The sequence below is a fragment of the Gallinula chloropus genome, assembly GCF_964237585.1.
Source record: "Gallinula chloropus genome assembly, chromosome: 4".
NCBI classification, from domain to species: Eukaryota; Metazoa; Chordata; class Aves; order Gruiformes; family Rallidae; genus Gallinula; species Gallinula chloropus.
In genome coordinates this window covers 70,598,332-70,621,602 of record NC_140088.1, presented here as the reverse complement: position 1 = coordinate 70,621,602, position 23,271 = coordinate 70,598,332, and the positions used below count along the sequence as shown (strand labels likewise).

Sequence of the window (23,271 nt, the reverse complement as noted above, 5' to 3'; positions counted from 1 at the left end):
AATACACAAATTCCTGAAATCAGTTTAAAGCAGGTGGAAGAGAAAAATTTAGGAGAGGGTAATTTAAGAGTTGGTAAAGAGCTTTGGAGATTCTCTCCTGCCAGATGCTATGATCTCAGAAAGTTCAGAAAGGGATTAGACAAATTAACAGGCAATACATTAATAAATAGATACTGAAAGGATGAATAAGGGACGCACCCTTCTCTAATACAATTTTGGACACCAGGGCAGTAATTAGGAAAATAGAAGATGGAAAATGGCCAGGTTCATGGGATCTCCCAAAATAGTGTCTCCTACAGCCACCGTCAGAGACAGAGTATTAGGATAGATGGACACCTTTCTGATCCAAATGTATAGTTCAGCATATTATTCCTGATTTCTCACTTTCAGTGTAAATAAAAGGGTAATATTACACTATAAATTCACATATGACATGGTAAATAATTCTGAAATCAAAGATCCTTATTGTTAAAAAGCTATCACTAAGCATAGACAGACAGGTAGATACTGCACAATTTATAAAACTTCACGTGAAAATCTGCATCCAGCCATAAGAAACAAAATGTTTTGACACTGGGTCCAAGGATTTGTTTTGCATGTGACTTGCAATTTTGTGTCAATACCATCTTGAAACCCCACTTTTATCTTTGACATTTGTTCAGACTTCTTCAAGGTTGGAAAACAATTGCTAATTCAGGGGACTGCACAAAGACACATGGAGTTTAATATCTTCCCATTTATTTAAGCAGTACAACTTCTCCTAGCATTATCCTGCATGAGGATCAGTGTTGCAGTCTCTGATAACTTACATTTTGCATTATGTTTTAAAACAGCATAAGAGAGTTACACAATTTAATACAACAGAAAGTCAATATAACTTGCTTATTCTAAATTCCATTACAAACACCAGCTGCAGTCACCTATTCTACAGAGCTTTGTGCTACAGACTTCAAGGGACAGCCCAAATCTTCAGAGCTGACATCCTATTCTCTACCAAATTATCACAGATTAATATTTTTTAAAAGTCAGACAGCAGTAACCACAGAATGTTTTTACCTTCATTCAGTTAATGGTCTACCAAGGCTGCACATATTTCTAAATACTTACTTCTTCATGTTACGTATGCAAAGAGAACCAAATTCCAGACACAGGTTAAAGATATCTGGGTTACAGCCCATCCAAACTGGCGATATAACAGTAGACTGTGTAAGAGACTTATATTGCCATAGTGCCTTTCCCAACACTTCTTTATTCATGGGTCATGAATGTTTCCACCTTGTAGATTCATTTGTGCTCATACTTCACAGACAGAAATGACTGCCATGGTGATGTAGGAGAACTTTGCTTACATACTGACAAAAGTGCCCACTCCAAACCTGTGCAAACATACACAAAGGGGCACATGTACTTCCCCCAGGAAGGTAGTCACTTCATTTTAGTTGATTTTATGTTTCTGAGTGTGAAAGAACCTACACATTCTATTGTGGGGTAATGAGGTGCAGAAATTCAACTTGTTATGAAAAATTTATGCCTCCTGCCAAAAATAGGTGCCAGTGTAATTTTTTTGGTCCATTGACAATCCTCTTTTGTAAATGGGTCTACTCTTTGACTTTGCAGAGATTGACAATGAAAATAAAATGGAGAAAGAAAAAAAAAGATGGGTATATCAGAACAAAAACAATAGCTAAGACAAAGCTGAAGAATTAAACCCTGTTTTAAGAAGCAGCTGGGTTCACTGGTTATCTTGTGTGGATAACTACATTGCTTGAGTATCTGAAATTTCATACAGCTACAGTTAAATTGTCATTCATCCAAAATCCTGAAGCACTATGAGTGCCTTGTAGGCCAAAGCTTTATTGTGGTGGAATACCACAGCTGTACTTCAATGCAGCAATTTATAAATTTAGCAAGCATTGTTCAGCACATTCAAAAAGCAAAAAGGCTAAGGAATGCCAGGTTGAAGGACAATTTATGCCAGGTAGCACCAGTTCTGTATATTCCACTGCTTTGTTGTCAGAGAACAAACAAAAAAACAAGATACACTTGTAAAAGATGCCAGTCCCTATGTGGAAATGTCCACTGATTTATTCCTGAGGCAGTTGAAAGTGTGACAAAAAATACCAACCAAAATGGCAACTTGTTATGGTCATACAATCTCTTTTCTCTACATGAAATACAAGGAATTGCACTAAAAGTTTCTGAAGTTATTATCTCTGAATGTCTGTTTTTCTTACCATAAAACTAGTCTAGCTTTATGATTTCATACTTTTAAGTCAGTCTGCTCTGAGGTTAGACTCACTTAAGTCATATATCTCAGACTTTGTGAAACTGCTCTAGAAAAAAAACAATTTAACATTTTTATATCAATGAGTCATGGCAAGTTTTAAACATCAGTTTTATCCATAGTTTGACGTCACATTTCTTGCTTAAAGTAAAAACCACCCAAGCAGAAGGAATTTCCAGGAGCTTATAAAGGCTCCTCCAAAAGCAAACTCATCCCTTGTTTGCCAAGCACTGGAAGATGTTGAACTGTGTCCAGAGCTTTCTGCACTTATTCCCTGGGCATCAGTTTGTCTCTTTAAATATTAAAATATTAAATGAAAACAGGACAGGAAGCAGCCTTATAGCCCAAGACCTGTCACCAGAGACAACCATAACAGAATTCCTCTGATACCATCTTAAATATCCATCTTAAAGCCATTTTGCCTTCTCAATTGCTACGTCTAACAGAAAGCGTTCTAAAAATCTCATCACTTTCAGAGTTCCAGTTTTGAGGCTAAATTTATTTATGGACAGCTCTGTTTATGCCATTATTTTCTATTAGTTTAATTACTTATTATCCCTCACTGGTGCTACCTCTACAGATACTTTTACAGGCATATCATCTCTCAGCCTTTATTTACATTCATTACATAAATGAAACAAGTGTTTCTTGTCTTCTTTTAAATAATAACATCTGCATGAAACGAGTGACTAAAACCAGACAAGGAATGCCAGCAATGAAGTCTCACCATGGTCCTGCACAGTGGTAATAACACTTTCCTGTCTCCACTGAAAATGCATCATCTGGAAGAGCCTAATATCTCATTTATTCCTTTCATTAAACTGATGAACTGGTCATGCTGTAATGAATCAATACTCTGTCTCCTCCTCATTTGTTCACAAGAAATCCTTCCACAACTCACAGGAGAAAATGTTATTGCTTCTTAATTCAGCAAATCCCAGAGCTTTTCAAAGTAAATTCTTGAATTCCTGAACAATAATCGTATTAATGGCAATGTATGGCCCACTCCCTAAACACAGACACAGAGGATTTTTTCCAAGAGTAGGAGAAAACATTTTTTTTAACTTTAAAAAAGTTCTGTTAAAGTCTTTATATTATGGAGTAGTATTTGGCCTGAATACCTACTCAAAATGCAGGAAATAAGCAAATACTTAATGCGGTGTATGGTAATTTTCATTTTATGCTCTCATTCTTCACATGCTTAGCAGTTGCTTAGGAAGAGTCAGACATGTGGTACAGGGGCAATATTTTCATTGCATGCTAAAATAAAAGTAATTCTTACACAGCTATTTCATGGGCTTAGAACTTTGGAAAAACAGGGTTCATCCTTTCTCCTTTTCAGGATTTTTTTTTCCCTGGTAATTTGCTCTCTTTTTAAATAATTTGCCCACCTTTAGAACAAGTTTTTCCTATTGAGGTAAAAATAAAGTCGGACCTACTGATTATTTTCTGAACAGCGTTAAAACACTGAAATATAATGAAATTATTGGAAGCTAGCCCACTCTGCTCTCCATCTACCAAACAGCTACAAGCTCACTTATCAAGAGTAGCAGCTCCCATTTATTGTCTCAAGTTTCATTCAGCTATGACCTGTGAACACACCCCTCCACACTCATCATCCATGCTTCAAACAGCAACCACAGGGGAGTAAAAGAATAGTAAATACTAAAAATGGCTTTAGACTGCACATAAACCTTGCATCATGTAACTATTGACAGTTTGATGCAAGGCTAAAACTTTCTTACAGACTAGTTGGCAACAACCCTAAGACGGAGGCAGGGCTAACAGGCTGATCCTCCATGGTCAGTGAGTAGGCTCAGAATTGTGCACTTAGAATTTTTGTGATCTTCCTCCTCTGTAATTCTATATTTCTGATCACTTGTGGCAGAAAACTCATGAAATACTAAGTCTAGTCACAATCCTAGTGCAAAACATGCCATTTAGTAAATGCCTCAATTCTTGAAGGGTGGAAGGAACACTGGATTTAACAGACCAAAATTTCAGCAAAAAGATTTCACTGTTAGTGAACTCAGTGTGTTTTTAAATGCACTGCTGAATTGAACTATAATAAAATCAAGATATCTACCAGAATGGTAGATTTGGATCTCTGTGTTTAAAACTATAGAGTTTTTGGGGGTTGGTTGGGGTTTGTCTGCTTGTCTGTTTGAAGACAGCTTTATTTCCTCTGTGTAATTCTTTCCAAGTTCAAGTTTGGCACCTGACACTCCAAACAGGTAACCTTAACATCCCAAGTTCAGGAGAAAGTATGTTCTTTAAGTTCTAAGGAATATATTTCACCAGCTTACAAACAATCCTTGAAAACCGGAAAAGGTCTTTTGTTGTTTCTGTCTCTAATCTGTAGTCAAAGGTAACCCATTAAATATACTAAACTGCAACTACATTTATAACCCTGTGAGTGGAGAGAGAGAGAGGAGAGAAAAGAGAGCTCATAAGAAACCCCTTCCTCATTAAGTCCTTGTAGGGAAGTAATACACAAATCAATTTTATATCATGTTTTGAGGCTGGTGAGCTTTCAGGAATGGTGCCCAGGACATGTGTGGTGAAAAGATCAGGAAACCTGACACAGATCAGTCATTCTGGAGAACTGCAGTGCCAAGTGCTGGACATTGAGCAGAACAGAACTGCAGGTCCAGTACTGCGCTTATAGACTTATACATTAATTACATGTTGCTTCTCATGTAGAAAAAAGACATGTCTGAGCAGGTCTCAGTTTCTGAGTTAAAGCAGAAGACTTTGGCTGAACAGTTGCTACAACACAAACATACAGAGAGGCAACCAGATGAAACAGCCCGGGGACATCACAAATGGTGGCAGGAGGTGCACTGCAGAGTACCAACAATATTCCATGTGTCCTTTCTAGAAGCAGGTGAAAATTATCACCTACGCACAGAGGGGTGTTATACCTAACTGTGTTGTATCTATTGCTACCTTCACCTAACAAATGTAATTCTTTTACTCACCCGCTTCATGCTTTAGAAGTTTCCATGCTGCAATATTGTAACACCTATTCAAAGCACCTTTATGTCATTACTCATTTTCTGGGGTGGACAGCAAGAGTATCTTTGATTTCCGTGTGCTTTGGAGCAGGTTTCCTAGGAAACAGTTTCAGCCACCCTGACATAGGTCAGATTATACCTTATTGCACAGGAGTATCAAACCAGTGCAATAACAATGAGTGTGTTGACCATTATGGTCAAGCAGTGCAGATACTTTAACCCTTAAAGCAATACTAAAATGACTCTGCAAAAGAAGAAACAGCAGATGCTGTCAGAACAATGACACTCCTCATACTTTCAGCAAGAATAATTGACCTGAGCATATACCGCCTTTTCACTGACCAAACATTTCCAAAATGTTCTGCATGTGAGTGACAAGTCTACTTCTCCTAACAAATTCATAACCTTGTGCGGTTGTTTGTGGAATAATAAAAATATGTTGAGTGCATCAAATGCAAAATATGCCTCAGGCATCACTGATATTAACAGTTTCCTTTCAACTCAGTTAAAATTAAAATAGGATTGGCAGATATTATTTTGGTTGGGTTTGTTTGTTTGTTTGTTTTTTCTCAGATGGTAATGAACACTTTTGCTTTGACCTTTGAAAGGGAGGATGTTACGACCATTGCAAATGCATAATTATGATGTCGATAAAAGAATAGCTTTAACTTTCTTTTTTTCTAAGCAGAATTTTGCCATGCATTTTAAACAAGTACAGTCCAGGAATAATTCATTTCATCTTCAGGTAACGTAGTTTTATTCCTATCAACAGGGGGAAAACAAGAGTTTTCGAATTATGTATTAAATAATCTGCATTCTTTCCCATGATGCTCTTCTGACAAAATTAGAGATACTTGGTAAACATTTAAATGGTTTTTAATGATATAAATCACTTATTTAATTCCCCTGATTGAATACACTGAAAATAAAACAATTCAAAAGCCTGTAGGGTTTCATATGATATAAGAGCCTGTACTCTTGTTTTGAAGATAACCTAAGTTACCCATCTGATTTTAGGTTCAAGAGGGCAGGTTCCATTGATAGGAGCCCACACAAAGCAAACCATTTGTAGGCCTGGTTCTCATAATTCACTAGCATAATGCAGCATAGCCTTGTTTATTGCACTGTTCAATACAAGGTCTAGTTTCCAAGAGGAAAAATTCACATGTATCAGACCTTCTGAAGTCTTACATGGGAAAGTCAAGTGAGTCTTAAAACATTGACAAGGTTTTGAGATAGCCTTCAATGAGGATTAAAAGTACCAGAACATTTTTTGAATTGTGGCAAAAAGTAGACATAAGAACCAACTACTCTTACTGGGAAAACAAAAGGAGATATGATTATTTTGTTTTCCCTGCACCAAATGCCACCTCTGCTTGGAAGCATGGAAGGAAGTGTGCCAAATCATTCATTCCAACTCCTATCTGTAGAAGGAAACTATTGTAAAATAAGTGATGGTGTGAATTTTAAGTAAAAAAGCACAAGATTAGCTTTTTCACTTCAGAACTAGATGTCAGGTGGATAACCATATCCAGTAATGCCAACCCCACAACAGCCACTCAGTCATTTTCTAAAGAAAATAAACTTCTGTTCCTCCATGCTGAAGACCAAAGCAACTACACAAGGCCACCTACCTTTACTTGCCATCTAGGTTACTGTAAAAAGCTTTTAGTGTGAGCAGCAGACATTAGCATATTGCCTAGTATCTAACTGTCTCTCATAAGAAATCAAGACATCTCTTTTAGATAAAGTAACATCCGACCTGTGGCAACTTTTCCTCACTGCCTCCAATCAGTCATTTGTAAAATCATGTCTTCTTGAAGAAAAAAGCCTGAGCAAAAGATTTACCCCTTTTCTTCAATGGAACAGATGTTTCTAGAAATGTTAAGAGAATCTTAAAGTCACTATCAAAGCTGTTTTCCATGCAACATTAGAAAAGTAGAAAAGTAGCTAAGACTGTTCATGAAAAATGTCATGAATTGCTTTGATTTGGGGGCACCCCACATTTTAGCATTTGTAAGACAGCAATCTGACTCAAATCTATCTCATGCTAGAACAGAATGTCTTTTGAACTTTATAGTTTAAATAACAAACAAGTGATTGTGAATTCTGTCTGCACCAAGGGATTATGCAAACTGAAAGAAACTGCTTTTCATTTATTTCAAGCAACTGAGAATAAAAGGATGAAAAGTAAGTCAGAAGAATAAAATTTGTCAAGCACTGGAATTGGCAGGTATCTTACCGAACTGAAAGACTTCTGTGTACTCTGATTCTTTTTCCTTCTAAACATGCATGTCCTTCAGATATTAAGAATCTATCCTTTCCATGGGCTAAAAGAGCAGAAAAAAAAATCCCTGAGTTTGTCAAAATTATATGAAAACCAATAGCAGTTGATATCTCAGAAAACAGTCCTACCTCTGTACTACATCTCAAGCACTGAAGAGATGAAATGTTCAGTATAAATATGGATTTGCCTGATAAAACTTGGAAAATTTGGAGACAAAAATCCTTCCATTTAGTATCTATGATATCCCAATGATAAATAATTCTAGAAATAATCTCACATGCACAGCTGGTGCTGCAAGACTTGCTAATTAAAATATCAGCACAAGTAATTAGACTCTCAAGTGTTCTGAAATTACAGAAATCCTGAATGATGTTGAAGTAATACTTATCATTCCTAGCAGGTATAAAAACACAGCAACAAGCAAAGTGTACCTGTAAACCAATGTATTTAAGTATTGTGGTAAAACTATGGATTGAAGTCTTCTACCTGTACAATGTCTGCTAGGCACAGTTGCAAACCTCCAGCGGAAGAGTAGAGAAAGTTATGTCCAAAGGAGTAGAAAAGTATAAAAGACATTCTATGTAATGCCTGACTGTGATTTGGCTACATATTTTTAGTGCATTGGAAGAACAAAATATTAATGTCATGTGTGTGCACAGGTGTCCCTTTTGTATCTTTAAGTTATGATTGACATACGTATCAGTATTAACAAGTATTTTCATAAGGAATATCTTGTACAGTACAGTTCCGTCCAGCAGGAATACTTGTAAACTTATGCCAGATACTAAATGAAAAATTGCTTTAGGTTTCCCACAGGAAGATGTAATATGAGCTAAGGATGGCACCATGATATTTATATGTTAAATGATTTAATTACATTAGCTAAAATTGTATTAAGATGTCAATTTAAGACATGCAAGTATGGGAAATTTCAGTCTTTTTTTTTTTCCTTGGTAAAACCATAAGCTGTAGGAAAGGGCACCTTGTGCAGAAAATTGAAATAAGTTGTTGAAAGTAATCCTTCTCCCTCAGTATTCACAGTACAATTCACAGTAGTCATAATACACACAGAACAAGAGACATCCCAGCACAGACCTATCCTGTCTGGGTTTATTGTACCTACAGGGAAAAAAAAATCCGTTGTGTAAGTGTGTGACATTGTGTTGTGACGGAAAGACACTGAACCACAGGCTTTTAAAATAGAATTAATAGTAATTTATTCTAAAAAACCAGAATGCAGATTCAGTACGTCACTTGCAGGTTATTGTTGGATACAATGGGGAATTCACTATTGCAGTTTGGAAGTATGACCACACTGATTACAATCACAAAAGATCCACAAAATACTCTTACTACAACCACCGTGGCTTCCCTAAAACATAGGATCACAGCTCACAAGCACACAAAATATTACAATCACAAAGATCCACAAAATACTCTGCTGCCAACACAACACACAATAAAATGATCTACAACAGTCACAAACCCCACGGTTACACTTGCCGTAGGCAATTAGCTTCCCTACGATCACAAAGATCTACAAAATACTCTTATTACAACCACTGTGGCTTCCCTAAAACATAGGATCACAGCTCACAAACACACAAAATATTACCCATACGTTAGTCACTCAAAACGACACACTTAAAACATATCAAATAGCCACTTACCCCGTCTCTCAGGTAAGGGTTCCCAATACCTTACCTCAGCCAGCCGCCCGGCTAAGGGGGAAGGGTCTCCTCCTAAGGTTGGAGGAACGGCTCCCAATATTAGCTCGAATGCCAGGGCTTTTATTTGGTTCATTTTGCTGATGTGTGTGACAGGATGCAGGGCTGGGCCCTATCTCTTGCATATTCCCATTGTCTTGGCCCATCGAAACCAAATGCGGACCCTTAGGGCTTGTCAAACAGTTTGAGTAGTGGTTTGATTGGGACTCAGGACATATGTTCGTGGAAGGAAGCCAAGGCTTAGCAAGGCTCCATACAAGTTTTTCAGGTTTTGTGAAGTGCCCGCTTCAGTCTGTTTACAACACAACTCAAGTCGGAGCCATCTACACAGCTCCCCATGAGGTGTCTCCGCAGACAAAGAGCTTAAAAGCAGCCCAAGACTGAGTTGTGTATTACAACTCCCCGTAGGCCGCCTGCTCTGTTTAGGCACTATTGGAACCTGTGTGTATAGCTCAGCCTTACATTCCACCCCGTGACCTGAGTCACAATTCAACCACTTATATGTTATTATTGGCAGATACATGGGTTTCATCTGCATACTTTAGCAGAGCTACATATTCCTCGTTTTTTAAGTAAACCCTTACATGAGAGATGGATTTTACCATGATTCTTTTGATACAACTGATAGCAATACTTACTATAATAATGCAAATTATAATAACAATTAAGGTTTGCAACAGGTTAGTAATCCACCCCGAAAATACCCATCCTATTCTACCAAAAATATTTCCCAACCAAGTGTCCTTTATTTGTTCTTGCAGTTCATGTGTGACTTCAGCTAACTTCTTCATCTCCAGGAGGTTTTCTCGAAGAGGTAGTGACACATTAGGGATTGTAACACAGCATTCTTCCTGCTCATGGTTTGCTTTCAAGAGTCCACATACCCCTTGTTCTTTAAGTAGTATCATATCTAGCACGAGCCGGTTTTGAAGTGCAACTTTTGAGACGGCTTGTACTTGTTCATTGAGCAAATCAAAATTTTCATTAGTAAGGGCTGCTAAGGCTTCCACTTGTGCAGTTAAGTTGGACAACATAATTCTGGTCCTAAGATGACCTATTCCTAATCCAAAGAATCCTTCAGCCCATACTGCCAGCTTCTGAGATACAGTCCATCCAGACGTGTCTGTAGTCCGTTTGGTACGGGAATGCCACAACCCTGGGAAAATGAACTTCTCAGAGTAAAAAGATGGACATAATGACGGTATTCCAAAGGTACACTGCAAACCGGGATTAAGAGGGTTTAACATATCTGTAATCGTCCCATCTGAACATACCCAAGTTAATTGTCGTGGAGCATATATAGGGGAGTCATCACAATTGCCCATAGTTTGAGGGACTTGACAGAGGGATTTCTTAGTGTGTTCTAAATTTTTATAGCTTGTGCTACTATCACACCTCATTGCTGCTGGGTATGGTTTTGAGTAATTCTGACACAAGCAGGCGGCACTGACTAAATGCCGTAATGAAGGGATCAGCCACAACCAACTGTTTTTTAGGTCCCCACCAGTGGTACAGTTTATAATATTTGTGCAATTCCACAAAGGTGTTTTTACATCAGATTTTGCTAAGACCCTTTGTCGAGGCCGCCAGGGATAGCAATCCCTGCTGTCATCTCTCCTCTCCTCATGGGCTTGAGACCATAAACAATTGGCAGGTGGTCCTTGCATCACATCAAACCAGGTACATGAATTGCTAGGTGTTGGAGGAAATTCAAAACACCACTGTGTATTTACTGGTTCCACATACCTCAGGACCAAACGCTTTCCCCAGTATGGTTCATCCCCATGTCGTGTATTTGCCCAAGGGTGTTTGTAACACGGTTGGTTTAGGGATCGTGGCTGTTTGCCTCTGCATCCCAAAGTCCTATTGTCTCGACAAAGGGGAGCATAGGAACAGTTTAGACTCCAAATGGAGGTTCGATTTAATGTATTATTAAATGGCCACTTCCATTCAAACTCCCCCCAAATGATAGACTTATTTTGGTTCCAGAGCCAATCTAGATTTTTACCCAGGTCCACAGGGAGAGCTGTTATAGGGATCCCTTGAGTAGGGGTATGTGGTAAAGGCAGACAGGTAGTGACATGAGAATAGTTAAGCATACGAGCAAAACCTTGTATCATTTTATAGACCACATTGTCTGGTTCAGAGTGATTTATAATAAGAGAACCATCATCATGTTGTTTAAAAGCTCGCACCTGTCTATCCCGTATACTAGATTGTTCACTGTTGCCTAATGTTATCCTAGAAATTATAATTATTATTACAAAGATTTTTACAATTATAGCCATAATATAGCACTTATTATTAAAATTTGTGTAAAAACAAGTACGCTACTTAAAAAAAAAGAGAGAAAAAAAAGACAAAACAAAGACAAAACTCAAAGAAATATATATATAAACAGGCAAACAAACAGATGAAATCAAAATAAGAAGACCAAAACTCTCAGTTGGGCTTCAAGGTTGTAGTTTCTCGATTTCTTGTTGACACTTATGAGGCCTCCACCCCGTGTCTTCTCAGTTGCCCTTCCTTTCCTTTTGGAGTCGTCCTGTAATTAAAGGAGAAGGGAGTTGTTCGAACGTATATACGCTCGACAGTGAATTGGTTAGAAATCTGGTATAATCCATCTACTACTTATTCGATGTATACGATCAGAATTATCTTTGGCTTCCCATGCATACTGTCCTCTTGGATTGGTCAGTATCAGGGGCACAAATCCAATCTGAGGCAACTTGACTGTTACAGGTTGACCAGAATATAGTCGCGTAGAAGATTTGCTGATTTTATGTGGTTCTTTGGAGGGTAAATCACTAGTAGGGCAAAACGCCTTTACTTTCGCGTTCCCATTTTCACCCCATCTGTTGTTAACAGTATATACTGCCTCAGATAGTCTCAAGTGCCAATTCGATACATGGACTTTGGCAAACCTTTTGATTAATCCATTAACCCGTTCAACTATCCCATTTGCTTGAGGGTAGTAAGGTGTATGGAAGACCCAATTAATACCTTCTCCCCTTGCCCACTCCTGGACAATGGTCGCGGTGAAGTGTGAACCATTATCACTTTGGATGGTAGAAGGCATAGGCAAAGTACTAAACCATTCTTTCAGTGCTCTAATTGTCCATTCTCCAGATGCTGCTACAGCTGCAGTGGCCTGGGTCAACCCAGACACTACTTCTACTCCCACTAGAATATACCTATGTCGGTTAGACATTCTAAGCGGCCCAATGTAGTCAATTTGCCATGTTTGCCAGAGTGTTTTTCCTGCCCTAATATGCAAAGGTGGGGCTTGGTTTGGATGATCCATTTTTAATCGCAAACGGCATTGTGGACAATGTGTTATCGTTTTCTCACAGTCAGACAGCGTGGAAGGCCACCCTCTGGCCTGACACTCCTTGTACAGATCAGTCTTTCCGGTATGGCCACGCCTCTCATGTAACCATTCTCTCAGTCTTTCCCATTCCTGTGTATCTGTGCTCTTATCCATACCCAATGTATGTATACGGGTGAGATAATCAACCTTGTTATTCCAGTGCGCGGCCTCAGTAAGAATTTTGCCATGCGCCTTCACCCACCCTACTTGTAGTGTTTTTCCTTTCCCTATTTCTAACAACTGTTTCCAGTCCTCTGTCCTCCACACTGGTACTCGGTTGATTTGCCATTCATTGATCTCCCAGTATCCTATCCATTCGGTTGCCCCTTTAAATACTGCATATGAATCAGTGTATATAATCTGAGCTCCGTGTTTCACAGCTAACAGCACAGCTCGTAGCTCCCCTACTTGGGCGCTACCTTCTCCTTTCTCAATTTCAGTTCTCCCTGTCTTTATCTCTAGAGCCACTGCGGTATATTGCCAAACCTGGTTTTGGCGTATCGCAGAAGCATCTGTGAACCATACTCCTATCAGATCTGATTCAGCTGTAAAGGGAGGTGCTTCCAAAATAGGCGATGGTTTATTGGGTTTGACTAACATAGAAGGATCTACATTAACATCCTTTTGTAGTTTTGATACCTTTACTGGTCCTTCAATAATAGTAACCAACTGACTGATGCCTTCTAGGTAGGAGTACCATTTCTGGACAGTGGGTTTCTGTGCAATTCCTTCAGGGGGAGGAGTCCCTTTTCTTACTGATTCCAAGAGGAGAAAAGGACCCCTGACAACCATGTCTTGTTGCGTACGGATTCGCTCTGCTTTTTTTACTGCTCGTACCAGTGATAACATGCCCTTCTCCCAATCAGTATATCGCTGTTCTGTATTATTAAATGAATGAGAAGAGAATTCTAAAGGTCTGTCAGGACCATCTGGTCCCCGTTGGTACAGGTTACAGTGGGAACCATGTTCACTGAATCCCCATTCAATCTGTATAGGATCTGTCTGATGTATGGGACCTAAAGTCTGATATATGCGCAGCTCCTGTATCAGTAAATTCAAGGCTTCCTCATGCTCAGTATTCCATTGCCACCGAGTATTCTTTTTAATTAATTTATACAAAGGTCGGGCAATTATGGAAAATCCAGGTACATGTTTTCTCCAATAACCTAAGGTTCCAAGTATCTGTTGTAGTTCCTTCTTATTTTCTGGAGCTTTGCCAGCTTCTATTTTTTCCAGTGTATCAGCTGGTACAGCTATAGCTCCTCCACACCACCAGACACCTAAGAATTTAACCTCTTGGCTTGGTCCCTGACATTTAGCATAAGGAATTTCCAGTCCTAATGAAGTCAGGGTGGAAAGGATCTGATTAAATGCTCTTTCCACTGTCTCTTGGTTGTCTCCACCTATTAGGATGTCATCAATATATTGATACACGCTTATCCCATCTGGGATATCTATTTCCTTCAATATCCTTGCTAGTGCATTATGGGCAATGGTGGGGGAGTGTTTGTACCCTTGGGGAAGTCGATTGAAGGTATATTGCACTCCTTCCCAGGTGAATGCAAATTGAGGCTTATCCTCCTCTTGAAGAGGAATCATAAAGAACATATCCTTAACATCCAGAGTAGACATCCATGTGTGATGTTTGGATTGGATTTGGGTAACCAGTTCTGCAATATTAGGGACAGCGGCTGTGAGTGGCAGCGTGTTACTATTAAGCTTTCTGTAGTCAACTGTCAGTCTCCACCTACCGTCCGGCTTGCGTACTGGCCATACCGGGGAATTATAGGGCGAGTGGGTCCTGGTTATAATTTCACGGGTTTCCAAGTCTTTGATCACCTCTCTGATACCATCCTTGGCAGCAGATGGTAAAGGATATTGATTAACGTTTGTTATTCTGGATGGAGGTAACTTAATGGCTGCCTCAAGTACCCGAACTTCACATGGTGGAGCTCCAAAGCTCCACACAGTTCCATTGGGTAGTTTCCAGACCTTATTGGCTAGGACATCAAATCCTAGTATATTACTTCGGTATGGACCAATGACTACTTTTACCCTGGTCATTCGTTTTTCCCCTGGAAGCCAAACACACACTGTACTAACTGGTCTGGCTTCAGATACTCCAGTTACTCCTATTACATTTATTTTCTTTCGCGTAGGGGTCAGTCCTAATTTTTTGGCTGTTTTCTCAGTGATCACACTTATCTGAGCTCCAGTATCAATTAAAAAATCTACAGGTATGCGCTTGGGGCCAGTGGCCAAAATAACATGTGGGTCAGTATGCTGGTTAGGCCATTCTAGGTTGGATATTACGCGGGTGGGTCGGCCTGAAATTCCCCCCGCGCTTCCTAGTTTTTTAAATCGATCAGATCCTCCCTCAGGGCTGAGTAAGGGCTAGGAGACACACAAGATTTTTTCTCCTGCATTTTGGTGGTATCACGAGATTCTAAGGCCTTGCTGATAGGCCGTTCGGCTACATTTATCAGCGTGCGAATAATCTCTATGGATTGCCCATCTAGCGCTGCCCGGGGTATCCCTAGTGCTAACGCCTTTTTCCACAGCTCATTGCGCTGAGATTTGAAATGGAGATTGGTTTGTCGAGGAGGGTGGGGATTATTTCTCTCGAAAAACCCTGCTTGGCGGATCCGGCGCTGCAAATTTGGACCCTCTTCTAACCAGCCCATCTCTCTGCCGTAAACCACCATTTCTTGTAATAGCTCCCCCCACGTTAAAACAGGCTGTAGCTGGTTTGGATTGCGAGCATTACGGTCAATTGTCCGCGCAATCTTTTCCTTTAGGGTTTGCATATAGATTTTTAAGGCATCCGGGAGACCCCTAATCAATGGTTTAAGGCGGGCCGGATCGACCGGAGCGGCAAGGGGAACACCCTGTCCCCCACGCTCATACATGGCTTGTATACAGGCAGCCTTCTGTACCGATTCAGGCAACTCAGATATCCCAGCAGTTTTAATACTTAAAGGTTCGCCTCGCTCCCTAGAATCCAGTCCCCCTGCCCAATAGGCAACTCTAAGTGTTAAAGGTTGGTCCCCCATGGGACCCTGATTAAGGAATACACCAGGACCCCAATACCCCCGGGCTTCCTCTCCACTCAGCAAGATTCGATCTCCTCCATTCAGGGACACACGCCACAAATACTCTGTTTCACTTTCCCCTGGCATGCGCGCGAATTTTTCCTGCATTTGTGCAAGCTCTGGCGCAGACCATGGGGTGATTCGTGTTGTAGTTAATTTTCGATTATTTCTGTCATTCGACTGCACCTCTGTTCGAACGAGGGGTCGAACCTCAATATCACTTGCAACATCAGATTTATCATCCGGATCACCCCAGATATCTCCGTCCCAAGTATCAGGATCGGCACACATAACTAAATTCCTGACCTGGGCGGGAGAAGGAGTTGGTGCATTTGATAACAACAATTTTATTTTTTCTTGTAATCTTTTATTTTTTTCCTTATTAGAATCTAAGTCATCTTTTAAAACCATATTTTCAACTTCCAGTTTTTCATTACGATTACGCAAGGAATCATTCATTTTTTGTTCTGCTTCTAAGGCAGCCTTGGTAACCCCAAGTTCATTTTCCAATGCACTGAGTCGTGTAACTGCACCAAGATCAGCTGCCTTTGCTGCCTCCTGTGCGCAGGCGAGGCATGCCCCGAGGATAGTGCACAGGATACCTTTACCTTTCCCATTTTTCGTTTTCTTTTGTTCCTTCCTATCTTGCTCCACCCACTCCAACACTTTCTCCTGACTTTTCCACAACATATTTGCCTTTGCCTTATCCAGGAGAGAGGGTCTACAACCATGTTTCTGCAAAAGTTCCTCCATTGTATCCTGCCGACTACGCCAATTAATGTGACGGAAAGACACTGAACCACAGGCTTTTAAAATAGAATTAATAGTAATTTATTCTAAAAAACCAGAATGCAGATTCAGTACGTCACTTGCAGGTTATTGTTGGATACAATGGGGAATTCACTATTGCAGTTTGGAAGTATGACCACACTGATTACAATCACAAAAGATCCACAAAATACTCTTACTACAACCACCGTGGCTTCCCTAAAACATAGGATCACAGCTCACAAGCACACAAAATATTACAATCACAAAGATCCACAAAATACTCTGCTGCCAACACAACACACAATAAAATGATCTACAACAGTCACAAACCCCACGGTTACACTTGCCGTAGGCAATTAGCTTCCCTACGATCACAAAGATCTACAAAATACTCTTATTACAACCACTGTGGCTTCCCTAAAACATAGGATCACAGCTCACAAACACACAAAATATTACCCATACGTTAGTCACTCAAAACGACACACTTAAAACATATCAAATAGCCACTTACCCCGTCTCTCAGGTAAGGGTTCCCAATACCTTACCTCAGCCAGCCGCCCGGCTAAGGGGGAAGGGTCTCCTCCTAAGGTTGGAGGAACGGCTCCCAATATTAGCTCGAATGCCAGGGCTTTTATTTGGTTCATTTTGCTGATGTGTGTGACAGGATGCAGGGCTGGGCCCTATCTCTTGCATATTCCCATTGTCTTGGCCCATCGAAACCAAATGCGGACCCTTAGGGCTTGTCAAACAGTTTGAGTAGTGGTTTGATTGGGACTCAGGACATATGTTCGTGGAAGGAAGCCAAGGCTTAGCAAGGCTCCATACAAGTTTTTCAGGTTTTGTGAAGTGCCCGCTTCAGTCTGTTTACAACACAACTCAAGTCGGAGCCATCTACACAGCTCCCCATGAGGTGTCTCCGCAGACAAAGAGCTTAAAAGCAGCCCAAGACTGAGTTGTGTATTACAACTCCCCGTAGGCCGCCTGCTCTGTTTAGGCACTATTGGAACCTGTGTGTATAGCTCAGCCTTACATGTGTTGAAAATGATAGGTGGACTAGTATTTGGCATAGGTGAAGAGAAAGACAGGAGTGAAAATTTTACATGACTCCCAACTTTTCTTGTTGTGTTTCAAGCACAAAACAGAGTTTCTCATCGTTTGTGCTTACCGGAAACTATGGTAGCTAACAGATGTTACCCACAGAAAACAACAAACAATGATTACCAGCCAAGGGAATTGTTAGCCTCTTAAATTCAGCAGGATACTACAGTTGCTCATTTCCTTCAACCTAGTGTTTACTCAAAACACATCTAATAATTTTCCTTAGGAAAAGTAGGATTTCCAGCTGGGGGGAGTTGTGGGAGGAACCAAAAAATAAAAACCAAAAAAAACCCAAAAACCCCACCAGAAATTTAAGTGACTCAGATTAAAAGAAAAGTTATAATAAAGCATATTCAACTTTGGTTTTGACTAAAAATCAAATGCAAGAAAATTATTAACAGATGTTGAAATGCTGGTCCAAATATAAAAGGTTAATGCATATTATAAAAGAGCCTTGTTACTTCCTTCTTTCAGGTGGTAAAAATGATGATTGTTGTTGTACTGACATTTGCCATCTGCTGGCTGCCCTACCACATTTACTTCATAGTTACTGGGATCTATCAACAATTAAATCGGTGGAAATACATTCAGCAAATCTATTTGGGCAGCTTTTGGCTTGCCATGAGCTCTACCATGTACAATCCCATTATCTACTGCTGCCTTAATAAGAGGTAAGAGCTGGTTATGAAATAGTTGGTACTCGTAACTTCAATGTTTAAATGGAATAGAATACAAAGAATTTTCACTTGAATAGTTAGTGGGAAACATAACAAAGACTTTCTCCTGGTTTGCACTTGAAATAAAACCCCTAAAACAAAATCCATGCTTCTGCTAAATATCAGAGCAAAATTAAGCATTAAGAAACCAACCCTTCTCATTTCCCTACACAACATTTAAAACCTATGGCAGTTTAATATGCTTTGGCTTGCAAAACATTAAAATAAAGAAGACAATCTTTAGTGATATACAGTGCAGTCTGTATGTTCACTAATTAATTGTATCCACAAATTTGTTCTGCAGTGTTCAAAGGATATAATCTAAAATGTGATTTACTGCATATTTTATAGCTCACCATTAGATTCCCTCTGTGGTCTGTAACAGGCTAATAAAACAAATATTTATATTCTCATTACTGAATATTAAATTACAATACTGTTTGGTAGCAACACATTATGGTCTGAGTTTCAAAGGCACTGCACTTGTTGAGTTCCATGAGATTTTATTTTGCAGTTTAGGACTACTGGATTGAAGAATGAACTTATATTATGTTTTTAACTTCAGCTTCTAGGGTCAGGATCTAAAACATCATCCTGGCCATCCTATTTTTCAGTATTTCTTCAAGTATTATTGGATAAAGACCACCAAGAACAATGAAATAGTTCATAAAGTTAGTATGAATCAGTGTTGAATAAGTAATCTTAAACATTGAAATCTCTTTTGAATAAGCAGCCAGTCTCAAGTCTAATTGCTGACAAGTTTTTTTAACAATTTTGTTAGATATTTATAAAGTCCCAGTAAAGATCATGCAACACCTGTGAAAAAGTGCTTCTCCTTGATGAGGATAGTTTATGTTTATGATGCTTAACATTCATGGTGATTTAAAATGCCAGCCTAATGTCCGATTCTATACAGCTTTCTACCCTTTTTGATCATGTACAACTGTTTAAAGTAGTGAAGTTTTAGTATGCTAGAACAAAATACTAACTCCAATGGGAAACTGCCACAGAAACCAGATTTCACTAGGTGTCCAGTGTCTGAAAAATCAAATATGAGGAAGTACCAGGCCTCATGTTTTCTCAATAACTACCATAAAACCTCTAAAACATTGCCATCTCCTTCAAAATCTTTATGACCAAGTTACTAAAGATGTTATTCATAAAAAATTAACAGTCTCTGATGTGGCTTATGTTGACATTTGTACTCTGCAGAATTAAATGTCTGGATTAAAGACTACGAATCAACAAAATTTCATAATTTTGAGACTCACTAAAGGTCACCTTGTTCAGAATTTAATGCAAGAATGAAATACTGGTGAAAGCTTTCTTATCATTAAGTTCCATATTGAAATTAAGAAGCCAGAATGTCTTGTTCCTTTTCATGCAGTAGGAAAATACAGCCTGCTGCTGGGAGTCGGATCAATTCGTGCAGTATTGTTACCTCAGCTGGATCTAGTATCAGAGTTATCTATTCCTAGCCTAATCTTTTAGGCTAATTAAGATATGGCTTATGTATCTAGATAAAGAGAACATTATTTCAAGAAGAAAAACTATGCCCTGAACAAGAAAGAGGATAGAGGGTGACATGAAAAATAATACAGTGAAAAGATGTTCGGGTTTTACAGCTTCCTTCACTAAATCCATTTCCATCAGATTTTCTTTTAATGCTTTTTCATAATGTGGATTGCATCTAAACAGAGGTACACTAAATATCAAGCTATCCTCTCATTTGTCTTCATGTGACAGCTCTGTAGCAGACTTAAACTGAGAAGGAAAGTCAGCTACTTCTGTAAGATTAGTCTGCTTCCACTGAAAACAATCTAAATTTTTATTTGTAGTCATCACTGTGGTACCCGAACCGTTGCTCAAAAAACTTACAGACAATTATAAAACACAGCTGATTGTTGAAACAAAAACAAAAGAAACAAGACCAGTGAGGAAGTCTGAGACTTTTTTGGTCCAGGTGAAAAGGTGTTCATTTTCAGTTGACATAAATATAAAGCAAATTGTTTTTCTAATATATTTAACCTCTATTCCAGAAATGCATGCACACAAAAAGTAGTAATAGTCCTTAAAACAAATGTTTGCTTCTGAATTGAAACAAATAACACTTAATAACAGGTCAAATCCAAACAGTTTCTGTGGAGACAGTGCTATGAAAGTTGGTGTTTGTTTATTTAGGCATGGGCAAAGGAAGCTATACCAATGATAAAAATACCAATGATAAAATGCAGAGAAAGAATATAGAAAATCAAAATCAGAAATGATGTGTTAACACTATCTTTTTCACCATATTCAAACTTCAATCAATCAAACTGCCACTGACTTCACAACACACAAGATTAGGGAGAAGATAAATTAATTAGCTAAGTCAGTGTCCTGTCAGCATGGTGTATGTTTTCAGCCAGCCTGTGGCTGGCTCTCACAAGCATCTTTTATCCCAGGTTCCGAGCTGGCTTCAAGCGAGCTTTCCGCTGGTGCCCCTTCATTGAGGTGTCCAGTTATGATGAGCTAGAGCTCAAGGCAGCCAGGTTTCATCCCACCCGGCAAAGCAGCCTTTACGCTGTGTCCAGAATGGATTCCAGCATGACAGTGGTGTTCGACACTGACGGAGACAATACCCACGCCAGCCGTAAGAAAAAAGCAGCTCCAAGGGATACAAGTTTCAACGGCTGTTCAAGGAGGAATTCCAAGACCGTCTCCACTGCCTCAAGTCTCATCAGTTCACTGCACACATCAGTAGATGATTATTCCTATGCATTTCATGGTGACAGCTGCTAGAAGGGCAGCACCGGACAATGCTCTCCTACTTTGGGACTATAGATATCCATGCCACATGAAAGATAACGTAATTCCACTGACAAACCCAAGCTATAAATATAAAGAGACTTTTAGGGATCACTTTTCTGCTCTGGAGAAAGGAACTTGAAGACCTATGTATGCATTAGCCTGAAAGCACAGGGATTATCTAAAATAAACCAACAGCATAAAAAACATTGTTTCAGATGTATCTGACCTCTGACACTTGTTTCACTCACTGAAATGTAAGACTCTTTTACTTATTGAGGGTGAAATGTATGATGTTTCCTATTATGAGTGTATTAATTCTACAATAAGAAAAATACATAAGATCTGATAAGTGTCTTTAAAATGGAGACCTGATGAGCGCCAAGTCTTAATTGTTTTACAGTTTAGCCCTATTCCCAGAGAAAGAGACAAAATGACGTTCACCTGAATGAAGTTCAGCTCTGTTTGTAACGGTACAATTTTTCAAATACATATGAAAAATGTTTTTTTAAAAAGAAGAAAATCTCTAAAAGTCTACATTAAATTCTATTGAAGTTTCTATATTACTGAACATTAGACTCCAATGGAATGTGTATTTCCAGGATGTATTGCTTAGATAAGTGTCCTATAGCTTTATATCTTAGTGATAAGGGTAAGATCTTCCTCCAGTGACCTGAAGAGGACCTTTGTGACCAACTTTAGAAACCTCAAAGGGTTTTAAGCTGCTGATTCATATATAGAAAAAAATACCAACAAGCTCTGCAGAAAACACAGTAATGTGTTTCACTATTAAACAATTTCACAAGGGGAAAAAAAACCTAATGATTTTCCCAAATTTTCCGTGGCTAAAATGACGACTCTATCTCTATCTGAAAACACATTAGGCATTATTACACAGTCAGTTTCCCACTCAATTCAGTCAAAATCCACTGACCATCACTGTTGCAAAGAAAGCTGAACTTAATTCAAAAGGGACCAGAGGGTAGACTTTGTTTTAGATAAATGACTATGTGAGTTGTGTGGATCAACTGGCTCTGTGAATGTTTGTTAATCAAAACTTAAGGAAAAGAGAGTGAACATCTTCCTGAGTTAGCCAGGCCAACAGAGGTGAGTGTGTGTGGTTCAACTCCACACAGCATCAAAGCTGACCAATTAACAAATAGAAGTTTGAAGAAAGACAGGCTTAAGATGGCTTTACCCACATTCCTTCCCAGTGGCTGGGGAAGGCCAGCATTGTGATGGTGAGCAAATCTTAATATGTTGGTAATAGGAATCATGTTTATATTGTGATTCATCTGTATAGTCAATTGCTATATTCTCCTAAGTGGTATTTGTACTTGTATTGTGATTTCAGTGCATTGCTGTATCACTTTGCTAAACCAAATCCCGTGTAAGATCAAATATCCTCAAATAAGTAAATCTGTTATTTAATGCCCACCACATGTGGAATAATTAAAGACAATAGAGTACTGTACTCTGATAAAAATGCAGCACAACTCCAGACTCATACTTTTCCTATCCAAGGCCTGATCTTAAATCCACTGCTTTTCAGCAGTCGGCATTTCTCGAAAAACAGCTTTATTTTTCATCATGCCATAGTTGTACTATCCCTCTTCCTTTTAAAAATTGTATAGTAATCCAGCAATGCCTATAAAAATATCTTTTCACGAAATACCCTGATTTAGGAATTTAAAATCTTCATAGGTGTTTAACAGCTCTGCTGAGAAGATTCAGGATAGCCACACACACTAAAAACTGAAACTAAGTATATTAGCCTGATGGTGCAAATACATGCTGTAAAGTCCTCTGTCTGCATATGTACAACTTGTGAGGAGCATACATATAGAAAATGTACAGTTGTTTAATCGACTCTCTTTTCTAACTATGGCTATTACAAGATATCAATACACAAATCTAAGTTTGAACAATGTGGTTGTAGAGATATTAATTTACTGTTTTAAAATGCAGAGTAAAAAAAAACCTGCAAAAAAATCTTTTAAATCTTAATATAGATGTATATAAAATTACAGACCACAAATGTACAAAACATCATCCACATACAGCTTTTGTGAACTTTGGTTGAAAAATATCGAGGAAGCAATGGTGACCTCCTCACACC

The 23,271-nt window shown here is 39.0% G+C and overlaps 1 protein-coding gene across 1 annotated transcript in view; it reads left to right on the top strand.

Moving 5' to 3' along the window:
* Window positions 1-21,146, top strand: part of TACR3 (tachykinin receptor 3) — a gene marked incomplete at both ends in the record, with an annotated part of 44,149 nt that extends 23,003 nt beyond the window's left edge. The window contains 2 exons of the mRNA XM_084263256.1: window positions 18,124-18,320; window positions 20,810-21,146. Coding sequence (XP_084119382.1) covers window positions 18,124-18,320; window positions 20,810-21,146 — 534 coding nt within the window. The remainder of the gene's footprint in view (window positions 1-18,123; window positions 18,321-20,809) is intronic.
* Window positions 21,147-23,271: the final 2,125 nt, after the last annotated feature.